The sequence below is a fragment of the Leucoraja erinacea genome, chromosome 13 (genome assembly GCF_028641065.1).
Source record: "Leucoraja erinacea ecotype New England chromosome 13, Leri_hhj_1, whole genome shotgun sequence".
In the NCBI taxonomy this organism is placed as follows: domain Eukaryota; kingdom Metazoa; phylum Chordata; class Chondrichthyes; order Rajiformes; family Rajidae; genus Leucoraja; species Leucoraja erinaceus.
In genome coordinates, this window is record NC_073389.1 from 2,158,965 (window position 1) to 2,172,107 (window position 13,143).

The 13,143-nt window shown below is 40.9% G+C and overlaps 1 protein-coding gene across 1 annotated transcript in view; it reads left to right on the forward strand.

The window, feature by feature from the left end:
• Positions 1–13,143, forward strand: part of tmem39a (transmembrane protein 39A) — a 56,375-nt gene that overhangs the window by 40,748 nt on the left and 2,484 nt on the right. Inside the window, exons 6-8 of the mRNA XM_055644265.1 lie at positions 4,603–4,930; positions 8,040–8,227; positions 9,212–9,332. Coding sequence (XP_055500240.1) covers positions 4,603–4,930; positions 8,040–8,227; positions 9,212–9,332 — 637 coding nt within the window. The remainder of the gene's footprint in view (positions 1–4,602; positions 4,931–8,039; positions 8,228–9,211; positions 9,333–13,143) is intronic.

The window sequence follows — 13,143 nt, forward strand, 5'->3', positions numbered from 1 at the left end:
ATTAATAAATTAATACACCCCGACCAAACAGGTTTTATTCCAAAACGTTATTCATTTTATAATCTGAGAAGACTATTCAATATTATATACTCCAATAGAATTCCTAATGCAGATCTAACAATTATTTCGTTAGATGCTGAAAAAGCATTTGACCAAGTAGAATAGCCATATTTATTTTCGGTGATGGAAAATTTTCAATTGGGAGAAAAGTACTGTACATGGGTTAAATTGTTATAAACCAAATGTTATCAACTAAATTTAACCTCTCTAGAGGTTGTAGACAAGGATGTTCACTATCCCCACTATTATTTGCTCTTGCAATCGAACCCTTAGCAGAAAGCGTTAGAACCCATACAGGAATATACGGATATAACACTAGAGAAACAAGGAATAAAAATTCCTTATATGCAGATGATGTACTAATATATATTACAAAGTTAGAAACTAGTATTCCAAATCTATTAAATTTAATAACTCAATTTGGTCAGTTCTCAGGCTATAGAATTAATTGGAATAAAAGTGAAATCATGCCAATGACAAAACTCAATCTACATACATTACAACAATCCCCTTTTAAAATAGTTAAAGATAAATTAAAATACTTAGGAATCTACGTAACTAAGACATATACCTCTTTATTTAAACTAAATTTTCCACCCTTACTGAATAAACTAAACAAGAATATTCAATACTGGAAAACACTTCCCATTTCAATGCTTGGTAGAATTAATGCTATAAAAATGATCTTCTTACCGCAACTGCTGTACCTATTTCAATTAATCCCGATATATATCCCAAAAACTTTTTTCAAAAAAGTCGACTCAATTGTTACAAGTTTTATCTGGGATTATAAGAATCATAGAATAAGTAAAAAACATTTATGTAAGTCAAAGATAAATGGAGGTTTGGCTTTGCCAAATTTCTTGTTTTATTTCTGGGCAGTCCATATTAAAAACATGAATTTCTGGCTGGAAGAAATGGATCAACAACCAGATTGGTTAATGATGGAAAAGGAAGACTGTTTACCTTTTGAAATTGGACCGATCATATTTGCTACCACAAAACTGCACAAAAAAACCTATAAGGAAAACCCCATAATACATAGTGGAATATGAATTTGGAAACAATTAAAAAAAGTTTTAAAATTGAATAATATACCACTATGCCTTCTCATTGTAAATAATCCCTTATTCAAACCATCCTTTTTGGATAAGGGTTTCACAAAATGGAAAAATTATGGAATTAAAAAGATTGGACATCTTTATGGGAAAGGCACTTTTCTTTCATTTCAGGAGTTACAACAGAATCATGGACTGCACTCAAATAATTTCTTCAGATATCTACAAATTAGAGATTATGTTAAATCTAACACACAAGTCTACAGGACTAGGGAACCAGAAATCCTTGATGAATGTTTGAACAAGCATCCTAACACTGAAAAATTAATAGCTTATATTTATAACACCCTCCTAAACAACGAGGTACCACTGTCTGAACCATATAGAGACACATGGGAAAATGAATTAGGTCATCCTATAACGAAAGATTTGTGGGAAGAAAGTTTACGAAATATACATCAATGTTCGTTAAATGCCAGACATGCTTTAATACAATTTAAAGTCTTACATAGATTACACTAAAATAAAACTAAATAGAATCTTCCCACAAATCTCTCCTATTTGTGATAAATGTCTACATCTAGATGCTAATTTAACACATACGTTTGCAAATTGTATAAAAATTAAACATTTCTGGACTGATATTTTTGAAATAATTTCAGAAGTTATTAATATAAAACTGGATCCAAACACAAAATTAATAATACTTGGAATATCAGAGCAAAGTTTAACACTCACAACAAGCCAAAGAAATGTCCTCGACTACAGTATAATAACCGGGAAAAAATTAATATTAAAATTTTGGAAAGGCCCTATAACCCCCACAATTAAAATGTGGATTGTGGAAATGTCGGAGACCCTATATCTAGAAAGAATTAGACTTGTCTTAATGGACAAACAAGAACTTTTTGATAAAATATGGGCTCCATTCATTAATTATCTGACGGGATAGATTGGCCCAGCACAAAAACCCAAGTGAAACTTGAACTCAGGATTAGATGAAAAGTCATACTTTATAATCTACGAACCTATCTCCAATGACGTATTATAAGTAATCCATTCCATTTTTTTGATATTTGTAACTTTTTTTCTCTCTTTCTCTCTTTTTCTATATAAAAAAAACCATTAGAAGCAGAAGTAATCGACAATGGAAAATTTTAATAATGTATGACTGATGTATATGAAAAGTTTTTTACTATAATATGTAACTATACTTTATAATATGTCTACTTCTAATAAAAACATTATTAAAAAAATAAATAAATAAATTCCAGACACAGGGGATTCATGTCCGATGACACAGTGGCCTACATGAAGTCCAGATACGACCTTGGTAAGGTCATCAAAAAGGCCAAAAGGGACTTCTGCTCCAAACTGGAGGATGAGACAGATGTTCGGCAGCTGTGGCGGGGCCTGAATGCCATCACCTCCTACAAGGCGAAACCAGGAGGCAGCTCGAATGTCGGTGAAACATCACTCCCTGACGAGCTTAATGCGTTTTACGCACGCTTTGACAGGCAAAATACTGATGTGCCTTCCCGATCCCCCATTCGCTGTGATGGCATTTCAGTCTCAGTCACAGAGGCCGACGTCAGGAAATCCTTCAGAGGGGTGAACCCCCGAAAAGCTCCTGGTCCTGATAGTATACCCGGTCGTGTTCTAAAAACCTGTGCGGACCAACTGGCGGGAGTTTTTACAGATATTTTCAACCTCTCACTTCTGAGGTCTGAGGTCCCCACCTGCTTTAAAAGGGCATCAATTATACTGGTGCCCAAGAAGAGTAAGGTGACATGCCTCAATGACTATCGACCAGTGGCACTAACGCCGGTGGTGATGAAGTGCTTTGAGAGGCTGATCATGGATCAAATCAACTCCTACCTCGACAAAAACCTGGACCCACTGCAATTCGCGTACCGCCACAACAGATCAACGGTGGATGCGATCTCGCTGGCCCTCCACTCCGCTCTGGACCACTTGGACAACAAAAACTCATATGTCAGGGTGTTATTCATCGATTACAGCTCGGCATTCAACACAATCATCCCCTCCAAACTGTTTACCAAACTCGCAGAACTGGGTCTCTGCGCATCGCTCTGCAACTGGATCCTTGACTTCCTCATCCACAGACTACAGTCTGTTCGTATTGGTGGAAATGTGTCAGCCTCGATAACAATCAGCACGGGAGCACCTCAAGGCTGCGTGCTCAGCCCCCTGCTGTACTCACTCTATACCCATGACTGCGTAGTCGTTCACAGTGCGAACTCCATCATCAAGTTCGCTGACGACACCACTGTTGTGGGGCGTATCACTGATGGGGATGAGTCAGAATATAGAAGGGAGATCGAGCAACTGTCCATATGGTGCCAGCGCAATAACCTGGCCCTCAACACCAGCAAAACCAAGGAACTGATTGTGGACTTTGGAAGGAGTAGGAGGGGGACCCACAGCCCCATTTATATCAACGGGTCGATGGTTGAAAGGGTCAAGAACTTCAAATTCCTGGGCGTGCACATCTCTGAAGATCTTTCCTGGTCCGAGAACACTAACGCAATCATCAAAAAAGCTCATCAGCGCCTCTACTTCCTGAGAAGATTACGGAGAGTCGGTTTGTCAAGGAAGACCCTCTCTAACTTCTACAGGTGCACAGTAGAGAGCATGCTGACCGGTTGCATCGTGGCTTGGTTCAGCAATTTGAGCGCCCTGGAGAGGAAAAGACTACAAAAAGTAGTAAACACTGCCCAGTCCATCATCGGCTCTGACCTTCCTTCCATCGAGGGGATTCATCGCAGTCGCTGCCTCAAAAAGGCTGGCAGTATCATCAAAGACCCACACCATCCTGGCCACACACTCATCTCCCTGCTACCTTCAGGTAGAAGGTACAGGAGCCTGAAGACTGCAACAACCAGGTTCAGGAATAGCTACTTCCCCACAGCCATCAGGCTATTAAACCTGGTTCGGACAAAACTCTGATTATTAATAACCACTTTCTGCTATTTGAACTTTATCAGTTTATTTATTTATGTGTGTATATATTTATATCATGGTATATGGACACATTTATCTGTTTTCTAGTAAATGCCTACTATTTTTATTTTCTGTGTGCTTAAGCAAAGCAAGAATTTCATTGTCCTATACAGGGACACATGACAATAAACTCACTTGTACTTGATCCTTTGATTTGCATTCATGTTCTTACTCCTATTGCTGTAGTACTAGTTCGAAGAGGGATCTTGATCCGAAACGTCACCCATTCCTTCTCTCCAGAGAAGGTGTCTGCCCCACTGAGTTACTCCAGAATTTTGTCTATCTGCTCTACGCTTTCATTCTTTCCATTCCCTTCCTCTCGTTTTAAGTATCCTGTCATTGTCCATTGTTGCTGGCAACTTTCTTGAATCCTCGGCTTTTAACCCTGCTCGCTTGCTCTGCCCTCATCAACGTAGCAGATTGCTGTTAAATGTAATTCACTGATTCTTTCCTCCTCCAGGTTTGGTGTTTACGTGCCGCTGTGTTGCTTCCACCAAGATAATCGGATCCAGCCATTGCCCGCCGACTGTGGTTTTCTATTAAATGACCAGCTCGATACGGGCACCATCAGGCCAAAGGACTTCTTCACGCTTCTCCGAGAATCATTCAGAGAACAGTTTAATAATCCAACATCCATCCCCGCTCACACCTGCCCACTCTCTCCAGATCTTATCCGGAACGAGGTTGAATGTTTGAAAATTGATTTTAATAAAAGGATAAAAGAAGTTCTCTTCAATTCACTATTTAGTGCCTACTATGTAGCATTTTTGCCCCTTTGTTTTGTTAAGGTGAGTTCTCTTGAGATTACCTCTATGCCTGATTTTCTGGATTTAACATAATTGATGTGAATTGATATTATTGCATTTTTTTTAATAACAAAATGCAGCCGATATAGGAAATCTGAAATAAATGATCATCTGAGGAGAAAGGGCGATGGGTGCCTGGAAGGCGCTGCTAAGGGCGGTGGTGGAGGCGGATACGATCCTAGTGTTTAAGAGGCTTTTAGACGGCATGTGGATATGCAGGGATGTGGTCACATGCAGGCAGAGGAGATTAGTTTAGCTTGGCATCCTGTTTGGCACAGACATTGTGTGCCGAAGGGCCTGTTCCTGTATGTAGACAGTGTAGATAATGACAGAATAATCCAGGGTCATCTTTTATGTTGGCTGAGAAACTAGGATGCGAGGACAAACTCCTCTGCTGCTCTACATTAAAATGGGAGTTTGTGTGCCGAATGAGCCTGAATTTAGGTTCGTGTGAAATACTGTGTCAACAACGGTGAAATGGCACTGTAAATGATGTAGAAACTCTTATGGGACCAGGTGTGACCAGCGCTAAGCCAGTGCTAGTACAGTACATGTATCGCCTCTAATTTGAGGAAGGATATCCTTGCTATTGAGGCAGTGCAGCGTTGGTTCACGAGGTTAATCCCCAGGATGTCGGGACTGTCTTGTGAGGCAAGATTGGGCGTGTATTCACTGGAATTTAGAAGGATGAGAGGATATCTTATAGAAACATATAAAATTATAAAAGGACTGGACAAGCTAGATGCAGGAAGAATTATCTCCCCAAATTATGTATTATTGCTCTATGTTTTTGTTTCATTTTATTAATATTTGTGATTTTACTTGTTTTAACTAAAAGTCGCCCACAAATAAAATGCATTATTATTATTATTATTATTATTATTAAAATGTTCCCAATGTTGGGGAGGTCCAGAACCAGGGGCCACAGTCTAAGAATAAAGAGAAGGCCATTTAAAACAGATGAGAAAAAAACGTTTTCACCCAGAGATTGTGAATTTGTGGAATTCTCTGCCACAGAGGGCAGTGGAGGCCAATTCACTGGATGACTTTAAGAGAGAGTTAGATAGAGCTCTAGGGGCTAGTGGAATCAAGGGATATTGGGAGAATGCAGGCACGGATTACTGATTGTGGATGTTCAGCCATGATCACAATGAATGGTGGTGCTAGCTCGAAGGGCCAAATGGCCTCCTCCTGCACCTATTTTCTATGTTTCTAAAGGGCAGCACGGTGGTGCAGTGGTAGAGTTGCTGCCTTACAGCGCCATAGACCTGGGTTCCATCCTGACTACACATGTACGGAGTTTGTACGTTCTCCTTGTGACCACGTGGGCTTTCTCTGGATGCTCCGATTTCCTCCCACACTCCAAATACGTTCAGGTTTGTAGGTCACTTGGCTTCCATCAAAAAGTTGTCCCTAGTGTGTAGGATAGTGCTGGTTTTCAAGAGAGAGTTAGATTTAGCTCTTAGGGCATCAAGGGATATGGGGGAAAAAGCAGGAACAGGGTACTGATTTTGGATGATCAACCATGATCATATTGAATGGGGGTGCTAGCTCGAATGCACCTATTTTCTATGTATGGGGTAATCGCTGGTTGGTGTGGACCTGGTGTGCCGAAGGGCTTGTTTCCATGTCTAGTCTAAATAGTGCCCGACAGAACCAATAGCAATGATAATGTGTTACAATTAGCAAAGGGAATACTGCTGAAGACCTGGCACATCTTTGCCTCAAAATTACAGACACTGAAATAGAGCCAAATATAAATTATGGGTTAGCAAGGTGGTTTTGGTTCAACAATTTGACTATTTATATTCATTTTGGAATAAATTCCTGAACCTTGTGTAATTTCGCTTTTGAAAGGCTACAAAATACACAATTTTGTTTTCGATCTGGTGTGTAATGTGACCAACAAATCTCGATAGGAATTCACATCAGACCATGCCGTTCAAATGGAACAAAATATCTACAAACATCAAATGACCATGCTTGAAGGACAGAAGTGGTATTGCATAACACGTAACTGCATTCCACTAATTATCCCAAGTGCAACGTTGGCTGATGTTTTCTATTTTAGCTCTCCATATTCCCAGTGTTGTCATTCGCCCCCTCCCCAACTGTCTGAAGCTGCTCCAACTATTTTAAACTGATGTCTGGCGGGAATTGGTGCATTCAGCTTAGACATAAATCCAAGAGCCCTGCTGGTCTGCATGAAATGCCCTTTGTAGATTGTCAGAAAACCTGTTCAGTGATTTGTCAGACCAGTGGCTTTTCCAAGCACCTAATAAACCAGCTGTCAGACCTAGGCAAAGAATCACTTTATTTCCAGTAAGTGAGTTACATACACTTGCAACACCTCCCAGTTTGCATCATGGGCAGGATTGGCACAGCTGGTAGACCTGCTGCCTTACAGCGCCAGAGACCCTGTTTCAATCCTAACCTTGGGTGCCATCTGTGTGGAGTTTGTACGTTCTCCTTGTGACTGCATAGGTTTCCTCCGGGTCTCCTCCCACATCCCAAAGACGTGCGGGTTTGTAGGTTAATCGGCCTCTGAAAATCCCCCCCCCCCCCCCCCTTCCTGTTCCGTCCGTGGTTAGTGGATGAGAATGTGAGACAACATGGGACTGGTGTGAATGGGTGATTGATGGTCTGTATGGACCCCGTTTGGCCAAAAGGCCTCTTTCTAAACTAAACTAAAATCAAACTTTTTTTAAGTGCTGGAATAGCTCAGCAGTCAGGCAGCATTTCTGGAGAGCTGAAGAGGGGTCCCAATCTAAAACATTGCCTTTCTATGATCTCCAGATGTGCTGTGTGACCCGCTGACTTATGCCAGCACTGTCCTTTCTTACCGTGTCTTCATCAATATTGCTGAGGGTCACATTTGACCTGAGATTTGATTGAGACTCTCGGAGTCAATTGTTAATTGTCTCTCTTTGTAAGCCAGCATCTGCTAAATGTAATAATGTGGGGCAAAATGTAGAATCACTGGATGAAACTTTAAAATTATTACATATTTCATACTCTCTAAAGCAGTCTGTTTTTGCACTATCTTGCCACTGTATTGTCTGATGTTTTCTAACCTGACTCTTTGTTACAGAGTACACAGTACTATGACATGCGGTGGTCCTGTGAGCATCTCATCATGGTTTGGGTAAATGCCTTTGTGATGTTAATGAGTCAACTACTGCCTCCCAGGTACCGTGATCTACTCCACAAATCAGCTGCTCACCTGGGGAAATGGCAGAAGATGGAGCATGGTTCTTACAGTAATACACCGCAGCACATGTAAGCGTTATGTTCATGCAGGCACTTGTAAATTCACTGGGCCATTGTACACTTAGAACTGGCCATAGTTCTTCTGATTTAATGTAGGCATTGTAGGCTGCAGAGTGTGAAGAGCACGTGGTCCTATGATAATTTAAAATGAAGTTAAGTTCAGGATATTGGGGAATGTAAAATTACCATCTTAAAAATAAAAACTTTTATAGGCAGAGCTTGACAATAAGAATTAAAATTAAAATAAGAGTTGTAAATGGCTATAATTAATTATAAATTATGATTTATTATTTAGAAAATTACTACATAATTATAATTATTACTTTAGATATTACTTTTACTTTTTTGGTGTTTTCTCTAATGTAAAATTTCATTTGATTTTTAATTAAATTGGCTAAATTTAATTTGTATTTGCTTTTAAATTGGCTGCGGTGGTCCTGTGAGCATCTCATCATGGTTTGATGAACTTTTTCACAGAGAGTTTTTGTGGAATTAAATTGGCCAAATTTATATTTAAGAGGGAGTTAGATGTGCTTTGTGGCTAAATATATTGAGGTGCAGGTAATTAATGTACAGCCATGATATATAAATGGCAGTTCAGCTCAACTGAACTACTCCTGCACCCACTATGTTTCTAAATATATTGAGGTGTATAATTAATGTATTTAAATAGAGTAAATGTTCAGCAACTGAACTCCCCTCCCACTCTAACCTATTGTGCGCCCATCCCTCCCACTATCTCCTCACACCCCCCCCGAAGAAGGGTCTCGACCCGAAACGTCACCCATTCCTTCACTCCAGAGATGCTGCCTGAACCACTGAGTTACTCCAGCATTTTGTGTCTATCTTCTTCAGTACTTTGTTTTACCACCATCTATTGTACTTGGCTTCCAGGCCGCTATATTAGTATAGTTTATTGTCATGTGCGCAAGGTGCAATGAAAGCTTTTGTTATGCACGTGTTAATATATTTCCATTTTAAATTTGCTTTCAGATGGTCTGACACAACGATTTGGCCACAAGGTGTGCTGGTTCGACACAATCGGTGCCTTTATAAAGCTGTCGGTCCGTATAATGTAGCAGTGCCTTCCGATGTCTCACATGCCAGATTTTATGTAAGTAGTTACTGCATTACACTCGTGCTTATGGAATTGCCATCTTGGAGATTGGGATGCCCAATGAACTATAGAAGGGGTGCTTTTAAATAGTTCGAGTTGCAGTAGATTTGAACTTTGAGCAATAGGATGGGATTATTTTCTATAGAGCTAATTTGAATTTCTGTTAATACTAAAACCCATGCCAGCTTCAATGCTCTTGGTGAAATTTGGCCAGCGCTACTTTTACTTTCGGCTCGCCTCCACTTCTCAACCATACCTAATTAGTTCTGAAGAAGGGTCTCGACCCGAAACATCACCTATTCTATCGCACCATAGATGCCGCCTCACCCACTGAGTTTCTCCAGCATTTTTGTCTACCTTCGATTTTTTTCAGCATCTGCAGTTCTTTCTTAAATAATTAGTTACCGAGTTCATTCGGTCAATTTACTAAAGTTTGAGAGTACAACCTCAGAGTAAAGGGACAGACTTACAAAATGGACATGAGGAATCTCTAGCCAGAGGGTGATGAATCTGTAGAACTCTTTGTCTCAGGCGGTTGTGGAGGCAGAGACATTGGGTATTTTTAGAAACATAGAAAATAGGTGCCATTCGGCCATTCAATGTGATCATGGCTGATCATCCAGAATCGGTATGCAGTATCTGCTTTCTCCCCAAATCCCTTGATTCACTAAGAGCTAAAACTCTGTCTTGAAAACATCCAATGAATTGGCCTCCACTGTCTTCTGTGGCAGAGAATTCCACAGATTCATAACTCTCTGGGTGAAAATGTTTTTCCTCACCTCAGTCCTAAATAGGACCTGCCCCTTAATTCTTATACTGTGACCCATGGTTCTGGACTGCCCCAACACCGGGAACATTTTTCCTGCATCTAGCCTGTCCAATCCCTTAAGAATTCTATATGTTTCTATAAAATTCCCTCTCACCCTTCTAAATTCCAGTGAATATAAACCCAGTCGATCCTTTCGTTCATCATATGTCTATTTATGGCAGAGGTTGACAGGTTCTTGATTAGTATGGGTATCAAAGGTTATGGGGAGAAGGCGAGAATGGGTTTGAGAGGGAAAGATAGATCAGCAAGATTGAATGGTGGCGTAGACTTGATGGGCCGAATGGTCTAATTCCACTCCTACAGTAGGTCGTATTGTCTTATAGCTCTAAATCACATTGATCCTTTGATCCTGTTGCTGTGCCTATGGATTGCAGACCAAAATCAGGAGTGATCTCTGTCAACTACTCATCTCTGTCGGATAAGCTCAATTCCTTTTTTGCCCATTTTGAGCGGGCAAACATGTTTTGCCTTGACACATTCCAATCATTTCGGAAGCAGAAGTCAGAACTGGTTTCACAAGGGAAACTCTCGGAAAGGTTTAAGGAAATCCTTAAACTGTGACCCTTTGTTCTGGACTTCCCCAACATTGGAAACAATCTTCCTGCATCTTCCCTGTCCTAACCCTTAAGAACTATAAGATCCCCCATCAATCTTCTAAATTCTAGCGAGTACAAGCCAAGTCTATCCAGTCTTTCCTCATATGAAAGTCCTGACATCCCAGGAATCCGTCTGGTGAACCTTCTCTGTACTCCCTCTATGGCAAGAATGTCTTTCCTCAGATTAGGAGACCAAAACTGTACGCAATACTCCAGGTGTGGTCTCACCAAGACCCTGTACAACTGCAGTAGAACCTCCCTGCTCCTATACTCAAATCCTTTTGCTATGAATGCTAATATACCATTCGCTTTCTTCACTGCCTGCTGCACCTGCATGCCTACTTTCAATGACTGGTATCCCATGACACCCAGGTCTCATTGCATCTCCCCTTTTCTTAATCGGCCACCATTCAGATAATAGTCTACTTTCTTGTTTTTGCCACCAAAGTGGATAACCTCACATTTATCCACATTATACTGCATCTGCCATGCATTTTCCCACTCACCCAGCCTATCCAAGTCACCTTGCAGCCTCCTAGCATCCTCCTCACAGCTAACACTGCCCCCCAGCTTTGTGTCATCCGCAAACTTGGAGATGTTGCATTCAATTCCCACATCATGGCCCACATCAACATCAGTCTTCTGATCGATCTAGACTCCTTGTTAAATTGAGTAGAGGACAAATAGGGTCGTCAGAGGACTCCCTTCCACAAACTTAAGAACATAAAGACATTTAAAATGTGTTATCCTTTAACAAAGTTATTTTGTGAAGAAAGAGGGACTGTTCAGGAGTACTTTGTAACTTTGTTGGCGCCAGATACGTGGTGACTCTTTACGCACTTTGTGTATTGTATGCAAAACAAGGAATTTCACTGGACCTACAGTGGCTTGCAAAAGTTTTCATACCCCTTGAACTTTTCCGCATTTTGTCACGTTACAACCACAAACGTAAATGTATTTTATTGGGATTTTATGTGATAGACCAACACAAAGTGGGGCATAATTGTGAAGTGGAAGGAAAATTATACATGGTTTTCAAATTTTTTTACAAATAAAAAACTGAAAAGTGTGGCGTGCAAAAGTATTCGGCCCCCCTGAGTCAATACTTTGTAGAACCACCTTTTGCTGCAATTACAGCTGCAAGTCTTTTGGGGTATGTCTCTACCAGCTTTGCACATCTAGAGACTGAAATTTTTGCCCATTCTTCTTTGCAAAATAGCTCAAGCTCAGTCGGATTGGATGGAGAGCGTCTGTGAACAGCAATTTTCAAGTCTTGCTAGAGATTCTCAATTGGATTTAGGTCTGGACTTTGACTGGGCCATTCTAACACATGAATATGCTTTGATCTAAACCATTCCATTGTAGCTCTGGCTGTATGTTTAGGGTCGTTGTCCTGCTGGAAGGTGAATCTCCGCCCCAGTCTCAAGTCTTTTGCAGACTCTAACAGGTTTTCTTCCAAGATTGCCCTATATTTGGCTCCATCCATCTTCCCATCAACCCTGACCAGCTTCCCTGTCCCTGCTGAAGAAAAGCATCCCCACAGCATGATGCTGCCACCACCATGTTTCACAGTGGGGATGGTGTGTTCAGGGTGATGTGCAGTGTTAGTTTTCCGGCACACATAGCGTTTTGCATTTAGGCCAAAAACTTCAATTTTGGTCTCATCTGACCAGAGCACCTTCCTCCACATGTTTGCTGTGTCCCCCACATGGCTAGTGGCAAACTGCAAACGGGACTTCTTATGGCTTTTTTTCAACAATGGCTTTCTTCTTGCCACTCTTCCATAAAGGCCTGATTTGTGGAGTGCACGACTAATAGTTGTCCTGTGGTCAGATTCTCCCACCTGAACTGTGGATCGCTGCAGCTCCTCCAGAGTTACCATGGGCCTCTTGGCTGCTTCTCTGATCAATGCTCTCCTTGCCCGGCCTGTCAGTTTAGGTGGACGGCCATGTCTTGGTAGGTTTGCAGTTGTGCCATACTCTTTCCATTTTCGGATGATGGATTGAACAGTGCTCCGTGAGATGTTCAAAGCTTGGGATATTTTTTTATCACCTAACCCTGCTTTAAACTTCTCCACAACTTTATCCCTGACCTGTCTGGTGTGTTCCTTGGGCTTCATGATGCTGTTTGTTCACTAATGTTCTCTAACAAACCTCTGAGGCCTTCACAGAACAGCTGTATTTATACTGAGATTAGATTACACACAAGTGGACTCTATTTACTAATTAGGTGACTTCTGAAGGCAATTGGTTGCACTGGATTTTATTTAGGGGTATCAGAGTAAAGGGGGCTGAATACTTTTGCACGCCACATTTTTCAGTTTTTTATTTGTAAAAAAATTTGAAAACCATGTATCATTTTCCTTCCACTTCACAATTATGCG